General features: G+C 47.0%; 1 protein-coding gene across 1 annotated transcript in view; it reads right to left on the bottom strand.

Annotated features, from left to right (window-relative positions):
• LOC115163428 (nucleoredoxin) overlaps nt 1–12,857 on the bottom strand; it is an 83,064-nt gene that overhangs the window by 1,581 nt on the left and 68,626 nt on the right. Inside the window, exons 4-7 of the mRNA XM_029715282.1 lie at nt 9,927–10,027; nt 8,488–8,594; nt 7,316–7,495; nt 6,391–6,515 (exon numbers count right to left, since the gene is read on the bottom strand). Coding sequence (XP_029571142.1) covers nt 6,391–6,515; nt 7,316–7,495; nt 8,488–8,594; nt 9,927–10,027 — 513 coding nt within the window. The remainder of the gene's footprint in view (nt 1–6,390; nt 6,516–7,315; nt 7,496–8,487; nt 8,595–9,926; nt 10,028–12,857) is intronic.

Genomic DNA, 12,857 nt, shown 5'->3' on the forward strand with positions numbered 1-12,857 from the left:
ACAAGGCTGGGAAGCTTCAGACACACATCACAGCGTGTTTGGATAGTGTATGTGTGGGAGGGAAGTAAGGGAGGGAGAAAGAAAGAGGGAGAGTTGTATTCCCTCATGCCTGGTGAGGAATAGTATAAAAGGGCATGTGGTGGAGCTTTGACGACAGAGTTAGTCGAGACAGAACTACGGCACTTCCTAAATGTCTTTTTACAAGCCCTCAAACACAGATCCAAGCCTTGTTCAGCCACAGGCTTGATCTCACCCCTTTGACAAATGGGAATTACAGACAGGGCCTAGAATCATAAGACAGCAGGAATAACTCACTATAACACCACAGCAGACAGGCAGCAGCTCCCCAGCCCACTCACTTGGAGGGGCAATCAATTATTCAGAGAGAAAATAACACCGGCTCTTTTTGGCAATACTTGCAATAGCATGTCATTTCAGTTAGTAAATCAACAAAGCTGCATTAGTTCCAGTCAGTCAAGACTTTTGTTGATTTATGTGAGGTCGCACATTTCAGCTCTGTCATTTAGCAGATGCTCTTATCCAGAGCGACTTACAGAATAAATTAGTGTTAAGTGCCTTCCTCAAGGGCACCGACAGATTTTTCACCTAGTCAGCTCGGAGATTCGAATCAGCGACCTTTCGTTTAATGTCCCAACGCTCTTAACCGCTAGGCTACATGCCGCCAGACTAGTATCTAACATCGACTGAGATGGTCTCTTGCTTCCTCATGACAGGATGAGCTGACTTCCCCTCAACTAAGCCCTCTGGGTGAAAGAGGCTTGGAAGAGATAGAACAATTTCATATGGAAAAGATGATTTAAAAATACAGAAGTTACAGGAAACGACCACAGGGTGGCACTGTCACAAAAGCTTGGCACTCATTAAATCACAGCTTTTCAAATGTTTTCCTTTTTTGGACGAACACTCCTGTTAGCTGGCAAAATAGCAGTAAAACAATTCAAACTAAACATGGATTAAACTGCACAATCAGCTCTCAGACTTCTCAAAGAGCAGCTTGGCCGATTTGCTACTTAAAATGGACAAGTATGTAGGCCAACACAAAGTTTGACCTCAACTTGTTGCAAAACTGCTAGCAGAACAGTTGAGTTATCCTGTGGCATGTAAAATCTGGAGAGCTCAATTCCTCTGAATCTCTCAAATCTGATCTGGGAGCAGACCATTGAGTCTTAAACCTATTAAAGTTCATAAAAATATCCAATGAAAGTAATTGCTACACTTATGAGGATGATTCATGTAGCCACAAGCTACATTCTCAAGCTTTAAAAATCTGTGACTCCACACATCCTCCCTAAAGGCTTCTCTTGCAAGCTCAGATTGAAGATACATCCTCGGGCATCGCCTTAGAAAGGAACCACAGAAAGAGAAACCACAGAGGAGTCTGTCAGCGTGGCCTCCCAGCCTCTTAGATATGAAGAGATGTAATCTCCCTGGCTGTCTTCTTCTCTGTGGGAAGTCTTGCATCTTCCTTTGTGTGGCTGCTAACGCTATGTAAACTGTTCTTCATAAGAAGCAACCAGTCCAGCCGTGAAAGAAGGAGGGAGACAGAGAGAGAGGCCAGCCCCCGCCCTCTCCAGCCCAGTTCTGAACACAAAGAGTCGCTCTGCTATGTCTGGCCTGCAGTCACTGACTGACTGCCGTGATAAGGTTCCTGTGTGTTTACCGTATGGAACCTACTGCTGCACAATGTCAGGTTTATTCTGCCCATTGTAGCACTGTGGCATTCCACAGAGTAGACGACGGTCATCAGACAAGGACCTTCAAAGATAAGAAGCTCCCATTGGCCAGACGGCCTGGGCAGCAGCCTACTGATTGGTGAGCTTGAGAGCCTGGAGAGTTCTCCAAAATTCAGGATACAATTGGCACAGCGATATGATTGGCTGAACAATGACCTATCAGTCTGTATCAATGGGATGCTGGAAACCCATGGTCACTGCGAATCACTGTATCAAAGGATAGGATATAGGCCAGCTAGACCCTGTACACTTTGTAAGATAACGCCCTTGTAAAGCGCTGATAGATCTAGTGAAACGTGTTATATGTAACATATTATTTAAATCAGTAGGTATATGGTTGTCCTAAATGATAGGGATTTACCTGTGAGGGTATTGGCTTCTTGATAATTGTTTAATTTCTTCTAACTGTTGAACTGTACTGCCAGTAAGGTAAACAGGAGACAAGTGTTTCTATAAACACCACACTGCTTGGACATAAATAACTAGTGGAGGCCAACCTGTCTGGCTCACAACACACAGTGTGACACAGGCCTCAACCTTTGAACCCTGGGGTCAGGGAGGTTAGCAGGTGAGACTGGCGGCAGACTAAACTATTGTCAGGATCTCCTATTCCTGGTTATACCTGGGAAGAGTCAAGGCAAAGACAACAACTAGACCCTAAATATGCCATTGAGTCAATTATATAGAAAATACCGTCAATTTAAAAAAAAAAAACATAATATACACAAAAGTATGTGGATGTAACTGATGTGAAATGGCTAGCTAGTTAGCGGGGTGCACGCTAATAGCGTTTCTATGTGTGCAGAGGGTCCCTGGTTCGAGCCCAGGTAGGGGCGAGGAGAGGGACGGAAGCAATACTGTCACATTGGTGCTGTGACCCAGATCACTGGTTGCTGCAGAAAAGGAGGAGGTCAAAAGGGGGGTGAGTGTAACCGATGTGAAATGGCTAGCTAGTTAGCGGGGTGCGCGCAAATAGCGTTTCAATCGGTGACGTCACTCGCTCTGAGACCTTGAAGTAGTTGTTCCCCTTGCTCTGCAAGGGCCGCGGCTTTTGTGGAGCGATGGGTAACGATGCTTTGAGGGTGGCTGTCAATGTGTGCAGAAATTCCCTGGTTCAAGCCCAAGTAGGGGCGAGGAGAGGGATGGAAGCAATACTGTTACACGGACACCCCTCCAAATTAGTGGAAATTAGTGGATTCGGCTATTTCAGCCACACTGGTAGACAAACATTGGCAGTAGAATGGCCTTACTGAAGAGCTCAGTGACATTGGATGAAGAGCTCAGTGACATTGACGTCATTGGATGCCACCTTTCCAACAAGTCAGTTAATACAATTTCTGCCCTGCTAGAGCTGCCCCGGTCAACTGTAAGTGCTGTTATTGTGAAGTGGAAACGTTTAGGAGCAACAAAGGCTCAGCTGCGAAGTGGTAGGCCACACAAGCTCAGAGTGCTGAAGCGCGTAAAAATAGTCTGTCCTCGGTTGCAACACTCACTACCGAGTTCCAAACTGTCTCTGGAAGCAAAGTCAGCACAAGAACTGTTCGTCGGGAGTTTCATGTAATGAGTTCCCATTACCGAGCAGCCGCACACAAGCCTAAGATCATCATGCCCAATGCCAAGTGTTGACTGGAGTGTTGTAAAGCTCGCTGCCATTGGAATCTGGGTTTGGTGGATGCCAGGAGAACGCTACCTGCCCAAATGCATAGTGCCAACTAAAATTTGGTAGAGGAGGAATAATGGTCTGGGGCTGTTTTTCATGGTTCAGGCTAAGCCCCTTAGTTCCAGTGAAGGGAAATCTTAACACTACAGCATACAGTGACATTGTAGACGATTCTCTGCTTCCAACTTCGTGGAAACAGTTTGGGGAAGGCACTTTCCTGTTTCAGCAAGACAATGCCCCCGTGCACAAAGCAAGATCCATACAGAAATGGTTTGTCGAGATCGGTGTGGAATAACTTTTTTTACATTTAATTTTTAATTTAACCTTTATTTAACTAGACAAGTCAGTTAAGAACAAATTCTTATTTACAATGACGGCCTACCAAAAGTCAAAAGACTTCCTGCGGGGACAGGGGCTGTGATTAAAATAAATATATAAATATAGGGCAAAACACACATCACGACAAGAGGGACAACACTACATAAAGAGAGAACTTGACTGGCCTGCTTAGTGCCCTGGCCTCAACCCCATCGAACACCTTTGGGATGAATTGGAACACCAACTGCGAGCCAGGCCTAATTGCCCAACATCAGTACCCGACCTCACTAATACTCTTGTGGCTGAATTGAAGCAAGTCCCCGCAGCAATGTTCCAACATCTAGTGGAAAGCCTTCCCAGAAGAGTAGAGGCTGTTATAGCAGCAAAGGGGGGACCAACTCCATATTAATGGCCATGATTTTGGAATGAGATGTTTGACGAGCAGTTGTCCACATACTTTTGGTCATGTAGTGTACTGATAGAAACATTTATAAATTACAGTAGACATCTTTATTGCAATCACACATCAATCAATCCCCATGAATTTTCTGTGTGAATAGGGTGTCTTCCAATTGTCCTACTGTAGGTTGCCAGTCAGTTTCTCTCAGCCCCTGTGTGACATAGCGGGGTAATGAGATCCCCTCTCATTTTCTGCAGGCCAGGCTCTCCCTGTGGGGCTGCCAGCATAGTGCTGTCTCACTGATACAGTAAACCTTCCCCAGCAGCTGGCAGACAGGGCCTGGTCTAGCCACATGCAGGCAGGCCTTAACCAGGCCAGGGCCCTGTAGGCTGCATGGGGGTCCATCATGTAACCTCAGCCTCTGCCTGGCATAACAGAGAGCCCAATGGGCCCATGGCAGGGAGTGATATCTAACAGGGTATACACAGGCTGCATCCAAAATGGTACCCTATTCCCCATAGGGCTCTGTTAAAAAGTAATGCACTATTTACATTTAAGTCATTTAGCAGACGCTCTTATCCAGAGCGACTTACAAATTGGTGCATTCACCTTAAGATATCCAGTGGAACAACCACTTTACAATAGTGCATCTAAATCTTTCGGGGGGGGGGGGGGGGGGGGGGGGGTAGAAGGATTACTTTATCCTATCCCAGGTATTCCTTAAAGAGGTGGTGTTTCAGGAAGGTGGTGATTGACTCCGCTGTCCTGGCGTCGTGAGGGAGCTTGTTCCACCATTGGGGTGCCAGAGCAGCGAACAGTTTTGACTGGGCTGAGCGGGAGCTGTGCTTCTTCAGAGGTAGGGAGGCGAGCAGGCCAGAGGTGGATGAACGCAGTGCCCTTGTTTGGGTGTAGGGCCTGATCAGAGCCTGAAGGTACGGAGGTGCCGTTCCCCTCACAGCTCCGTAGGCAAGCAGCATGGACTTGTAGCGGATGCGAGCTTCAACTGGAAGCCAGTGGAGAGAGCGGAGGAGCGGGGTGACGTGAGAGGAGACAGGACTATATAGGGAGTTGGATGCCATTTGGGACTACCCCAGTCTGGAACAGATCCAGTGCTGGTGAATTCAGATCCAGCTACATGTAACCCAGACAATGAGAAGAAAACTGTGCCTGCCTGCTATAGACTACTAGGGGTGCCAGATTGAACATGCACTTAGAAAGCATTCATTAGAATGGGTCGAGTCCAGATGAACAGAAATACCATTTAATATGCAACAAATCCCCAAAACAAGTGAACGGTAAAGAGAGAGGGTGTTAGTATCTTGTCTTAGCCCCAGCGCCTGTCTGTGACATGTGAACGCGTGCGTCCTTCGGTCTGTCTGTGGCCGTGGAATTTCAAGGCTGTCATGAGAACCGTGTGGCCTCAGGCAGCCAGGCAGATGGTCAGACAGGACAGAGGCAGTCCCCCATGGCTGAAACCTAGACCATCTGACATGGGACAGCGTCCTGACCTCCCCGAGCTCTGAGCCCTGTGAGCAGGGGAGAGGAGGAAAAGGGGAGCTAGCTAATCTGGTAATTACCGCTGCCCCTGCTGCTAACTCCGCAAGCTCCAGAAAGGATGAGAAGGAAAAACAAGAGATAACAAGAGTTAAGAAAATTCCATGATCCCTCCTGCACTGAGGGCTGGCGGAAGGATCGAGGGGGGGATAGAGGGATTCGGGAGGGAGAGGTGCACAGCTATCATCAGACAGACGGCCAGCTGAATTCTGGGCCATGGGCCGTGTGGTGTGCCTCACATAAAAGTGAAAGGGGGTTTCATCCCTCAGAAACAAGGCAGTTAACCTAGAAACAGTGGGTTAACTGCCTTGTTCAGGGGCAGAACGACAGATTTTTACCTTGTCAGCTCAGGGATTCGATCTGGCAACCTTTCGGTTACTGGCCCAACCCTCTAACCACTAGGCTACCTGCCACCCCAACACACACAGACACACATTTCTGTGTCGGTTGGTGTTCTCTACCAGAGGATTATGATATGTGATAACTAAAGCAGATGGAACATCATACCAGAGCATAGCAACAAGCAATCACACAGAGAGACAGACGCCCACAGTAGAGATGTACAGTACACGAGACAAGAATGCAAAACAACTAAAATGCCAAAAGTGAAGACAGATTTCATCAGGTGTGAATATTCTCATCTAGGTCAGCTGGAGGTGTCTGTGTGTGTGTGTGTGTGTGTGTGTGTGTGTCCACTATCTAACCTCTCCAGCCACGAAGAAGAGCAGTGGTGTCTCCTCCTCCTTGGCTTTGTACTTAGCCATGATCTTCTCTGCGATTGGCTGGATCAGCTCCTTCGCCGGCTCCAGCTCTCCCTCCTCCTCCGCATCTGAACAAGAGAGAAACACAGGTGTCAAATGTATGAAGAGAGTATAAAGAGTAAAGGTTGAGAGAGATAATGTGTGTGTGAGAGAGAGTGAGACAGAGGAGAGGAAACTGGGCGTGAAGCATGAAGACCAGAGAGAGGACAGGATGAAGAGAGAAAGAAAACCAGCCATGAGAAAAAGGAGAGAAAGAATGTGCAGGACGGGGGGAGAGAGGGGGTGAGTGAACAGACAGATGTACAGATGAGTGAGGAGACAAAAGGAGGAGACGGGGTGAGTGAACGGACAGATGAGCAGACGAGTGAGGAGGCAAACGGAGGAGAGCAGATGGTCTGTGGCTGACCCCTTTGGATCTGATCTCAGGGTGGCCTGAAATCATGAGGTCATCAGTGTGCACCCGGTCACTCCATTCTCACATTGATTTATTATTGTGTCGTCTGGCCTGCTGGCTGTCCTGTCCACTTTGGCCTGAGCCACTTAGCAGAGCATGGCATCCATCTCTGCCATCTCTCTCACTGCTAACAGCCTAACAGACAGACAATTTTCTTCTCATCCTTCTCTCTACCCTACTCTTGCATGTTCTCAAACTTTAAAATAGCATGCGGCCTTACAACTGATCTGTTCACTTTTACTACTTGCACAATATTCTTTAGAATGTACTACTATACATATTCTGAAGGATTGTTTTGGTAGAAACCAGCACTGAATGCTCCTCCATTCACCCACAAAGAGCACGAGGTAGGGCCTCTCGTGGAGGTGCATGGTAGGGACTGACATCGAAATGGTCATCCACTCATCTACTCACCCACAAAGAGCACGAGGCAGGGCCCCTCGTGGAGCTGCACGGCGTTGGACTCGCTGAGCTCCAGTACGGGCCTGGGGTGCCAGGGGAAGAGCCGACACTCTGGGTCATTCAGCACCTCCACACGGCCCTGTCGCGTGATCATGTGACCTTCCGTGTCCAGCAGAATAAGGGTGGGAATACCTGGGGAGGGAGGGTGGGAGAGAGGGGAGGGAGGGTGGGAGAGGGGAGGGAGGGTGGGAGAGAGGGGAAAAGAAAGTGAGAAAGATAGAAACAGGGAGAGAGAACAATCATGGATTGAAGATCTTGCTACTCTGCCACCTCCCCTCCTGTTCTTCCATGTTTTCCAGTTGCTCTCACCACATATGGCTGTCTCTCTCCCACTGTTTATCTGTGTGGTATGGAGGAGCTTAAAGTCCCTCAGAGGCTCTGACCTGCCTCTGCTCTCTGTCTCTCTCTATCCATTTCTCTGCTCAGACTCCCGCTGCGTTCCCTGTTCAGGAGATTTTTCATAACGCCCGACCCCTTTCTCTCCCACAGTCTTTCAGATTACAATCTCACTGCCGTATTAAACAGCCTTATCAGAAACAGACAGAGTGTATAGTGTGTGTTTGGCTGGGAGGAAGGGTGTGTGTGTGTGGTGATGGGTGGGGGCCAGTGTGAATAACAGGGGTTTGAATGGGGAAGCGGGACAGTATCGACCAGTCCTGCAAGCATTCTTAACATTCAGGCAGAAGAGGCAATGAGCCAGCACCTTGACTACAACCACACTACTCCCCCTGTGGACGGACGGACAGACGGACACAGACAGACAGACTTGATGGTGGGGCATTAGCGAGAGACGGGGGTGGGGGGGTTATAGAAAAAAAGCCTTGGGAGAAGGAAAAAGAAAGGCAGAGCGAGAGAGAGAAATGACCCTTACTCAGCGAGCGGAACAGTAAACTTGATTACCAGCCCACATTCCTTTAGCTTGAGGGCTATCTGTTCACTGTTCCCTACCCTGACCCAGCACAGAACAGCACAGAACAGCACACAGAGCTGGCTGCCATTAGGCCGCTTCTCCACATCAACACATCATTTGGCCAGACAGTTAGTGTTTGATACTCACTGAGTCTCGTGTCCAGGAGGACTTCAGTATATGAGTACAGGAGGAGACATCAGAGATAGTGTTGTACCTTGTATTCCGAAGAGTCTGTTGAGTCGTGATCGTCGGGCCTCGTCTGAGTATGGAACTGCCAACCAAGGCATCTCACTGAAGTACTGCTGAAAGGACTCCTCCGACCTGCGTTGGTTGACAAACACAAAACAACCCTCAGAGTCAGTCAACTCTGTTTATTCAGTCGATTCACATTTTTGTCCATTAAAATAACATCAAATTGATCAGAAATACAGTGTAGACATTGTTAATGTTGTAAATGACTATTGTAGCTGTAAACGGCAGATTTTTTATGGAATATCTACATAGGCCCATTATCAGCAACCATCACTCCTGTGTTCAAATGGCACGTTATGTTAAGCTAATCCAAGTTTATCATTTTAAGAACGCTAATTGATCATTAGAAAACCCTTTTGCAATTATGTTAGCACAGCTGAAAACTGTTGTTCTGATTAAAGAAGCAATACACCTGGCCTTCTTTAGACTAGTTGAGTATCTGGAGCATCTGCATTTGTGGGTTTGATTACAGGCTCAAAATGGCCAGAAACAAATAACTTTCTTCTGAGAAATGAAGGCTATTCCATGCGAGAAATTGCCATGAAACTGAAGATCTAGTACAATGCTGTGTACTACTCCCTTCACAGAACAGCGCAAACTGGCTCTAACCAGAATAGAAAGAGGAGTGGGAGGCCCCGGTGCACAACTGAGCGAGAGGACAAGTACATTCGAGTGTCTAGTTTGTGAAACAGACGCCTCACAAGTCCTCAACTGGCAGCTTCATTAAATAGTACCCGCAAAACACCAGTCTCAATGTCAACAGTGAAGAGGCGACTCCGGGATGCTGGCCTTCTAGGCACTCAACGTGCCATTGGAACACAGGAGTGATGGTTGCTGATAAATGGGCCTTTGTACACCTATGTAGATATTCCATTAAAATATTCCATTAAAATATCAAAATAAACATTTTTTTTTAAATCAACCGTTTCCAGCTCCAATAGTCATTTACAATATTAACAATGTCTACACTGTATTTCTGATCAATTTGATGTTATTTTAATGGACAAAAAATGTGTGTGTGTGTGTGTATGTATATATATATATATATATATATATATATATATATATATATATATATATATATATATATATATATATATATATATATATATATATATATATGTGTATGTATATATATATATATATATGTGTATGTATATATATATATATATGTGTATGTATATATATATATATATGTGTATGTATATATATATATATATGTGTATGTATATATATATATATATGTGTATGTATATATATATATATATATATATATATATATATATGTATATGTGCGCGACAGAGAGCGAGAGAGCAACAGAGAGAGAGGGAGAGCGCAACAGAGAGAGCGCGAGACAGAGTGTGTATGCGTGTGTGAAGGAAATATTGCATGAGTCTCACCTGTCAGCGCTGACGAACACTATCTCAAACTTCTGACCCGATTCCTTCACAGTGCGATATGATTCTACCAGCACCCGGGTCAGACTGCGGCATGGAGGGCACTGCAGGGACAACACAAACACAGTTTCCAGAATGACCTATATTAATCTGTCTCTATACAACTGTGTGTATATATATATATATATATATACTGATGACGACGGATGTGTAGTTGTTGAGGTCAACATGGCCTTGGGTGTGTTTTCTGACTGACTCTCTGCAATACGTCACTCCAATGTTTCACCAGAAACCAGGACTAACATTTTATTTTGTTTCCTGGGCCATTCAGATGTGAGAACCTAAGTGCTCAGGATTGAACTAAGGATGGTCTTGGCTTGGAGGCATCTGTTGTTGTGAGTGTGTATTTTGAGAGCCCTCTCAAGTCAAGCAGGGAGAATGACTTCATAGTCTCTGGTCTAGTGTGTGTGTGTGTGTTGTGTTCCCTCCATGAGTGCGTGCGAGCATGGAGGAGCAGAGCGGCTGGCATTAAGATGGTATCAGAGTGCCAGCGGTGGGAGATCTGTGGCTGAAGAAAACAAACCAGACCAGTCTCACTCATCAGTCTCTCCCTCTTACAGTATATTCTCTCTTTCCATTCTCCATTTCCTTCTCAGCCTCAGTGACACAAACACGGCGCTCACACACATATAAGCTAGTGACGAGGGTAAAGTCAGTGAGGAACTGGGTCGCCTACTCTATCCTGTCGAGGGTCACTTCAGGTTGTTGGTAAAAAGTAATCCCCTGGCCAAGTGCTGGCCATTTCAGGGGGTACTGGAACCTGAATGTGAAGTTCCAGTACTTCACATTGACTCGGTTCCAGTACAGGAGGTACTGGAACCGAGTCAATGTGCGGAGGTACAGGTTAGTCAAGGTCATTTGTACATGTAGGTAGGGGTAAAGTGACAATGCATAGATAAACAAACAGCGAGCAGCAGCAGTGTACAAACAAAGGGGGGAGGGGGTCAATGTAAATAGTCCGGGGTGCAATTTAATTGTTTGTCAGTCTTGTGGCTTGGGGGTAGAAGCTGTAAAGAAGCCTTTTGGACCGAGACTTGGCGCTCCGGTACCTCTTGTTGTGCGGTAGCAGAGAGAACAGGGATGGCAGGAAGCTTGGCCCCAGTGATGTACTGGGCAGTACGCATTACCCTCTGTAGCACCTAACGGGCAGTTGCCATACCAATCAGTGATGCAACCGGTCAGGATGCTCTCGATGGTGCAGCTGTAGAACATTTTTGAGGATCTGGGGACCCATGCCAAATTTTTTCAGTCTCCAGAGGAGGAAAAGGCAATGTCGTACACTCTTCACAACTTTCTTGGTGTTTTTGGACCATGATAGTTTGTTGTTGATGTGGACATCAAGGAACTTGAAACTCACGACCCGCTCTACTACAGCCCCGATGTTAATGGGGGACTGTTCGGCCCTCCTTTTCCTGTTGTCCACGATCAGCTCCTTTGTCTTGCTCACATTGAGGGAGAGGTGGTTGTCCTTGCACCACACTGCCAGGTCTCTGACCTCCCTATAGGATGTCTCATCGTTGTCGGTGATCAGGCCACCACCATTGTGTCGTCAGCAAACTTAATTATGATGTTGGAGTCGTGCTTGGTAACACAGTCATGGCTGAACAGGGAGTACAGGAGGGGACTAAGCACACACCCCTGAGGGGCCCCCATGTTGAGGATCAGCGTGGCAGATGTGTTGTTGCCTACCCTTATCACCTGGGGGCAGCTGGTCAAGAAGTCCAGGATCCAGTTGCAGAGGGAGGTGTTTAGTCCCAGGGTCCTTAGCTTAGTGATGAGCTTTGTAGGCACTATGGTGTTGAACGCTGAGCTGTAGTCAATGAACAGCCTTCTCACATAGGTGTTCCTTTTGTCCAGGTAGGAAAGGGCGGGAAAGGGCAGTGTGGAGTGCGATTGAGATTGCGTCATCTGTGGATCTGTTGGGGCGGTTTGCGAATTGAAGTGGGTCCAGGGTTTCCAGGATGATGGTATTGATGTGAGCCATGACCAGCCTTTCAAAGCACTTCATGGCTATCGACATGAGTGCTAGGGGGCGGTAGTCATTTAGGCAGGTTACCTTCGATTTCTTGGGCACAAGGACTATGGTGGTCTGCTTGAACCATGTAGGTATTACAGAGTCAGCCAGGGAGAGGTTGAAAATGTCAGTGAAGACACTTGCCAGTTGGTCTAACATGCTCGGAGTACATGTCCTGGTAATCCGTCTGGCCCTGCGGCCTTGCTAATGTTGACCTGTTTAAAAGGTCTTGCTCATATTAGCTACGGAGAGCGTGATCACACAGCCGCCCAGAACAGCTGGTGCTCTCATGCATGCTTCAGTGTTGCTTGCCTCGAAGCGAGCATAAAAAGGCATTTAGCCTGTCGGGTAGGCTCGCGTCACTGGGCAGCTCGCGGCTGGGTTTCCCTTTGCAGTCTGTAATGGTTTGCAAGCCCTGCCACATCCGACCAGCATAAGAGCCAGTGTAGTAGGATTCAATCTTAGTCCTGTATTGACACTTTGCCTGTTTGATGGTTCTTTTGAGGGCATAGCGGGATTTCTTATAAGCGTCCGGATCAGTGTCCCACTCCTTGAAAGCGGCAGCTCTAGCCTTTAGCTCGGTGCGGATGTTGCCTGTAATCCATGACTTCTCGTTGGGATATGTACATACGGTCACTGTGGGGACAACGTCGTTGATGCACTTATTGATGAAGCCGGTGACTCAGGTGATATACTCCTCAATGCCATTGGATGAATCCCGGAACATATTCCAGTCTGTGCTAGCAAAACAGTCCTGTAGCGTAGCATCTGCATCATCTGACCACTTCCGTATTGAGCGAGTCACTGGTACTTCCTGCTTTAGTTTTTGCTTGTAAGCAGGAGGATAGAATTATGGTCAG

Source organism: Salmo trutta, chromosome 26 (genome assembly GCF_901001165.1).
Source record: "Salmo trutta chromosome 26, fSalTru1.1, whole genome shotgun sequence".
Taxonomy (NCBI): domain Eukaryota; kingdom Metazoa; phylum Chordata; class Actinopteri; order Salmoniformes; family Salmonidae; genus Salmo; species Salmo trutta.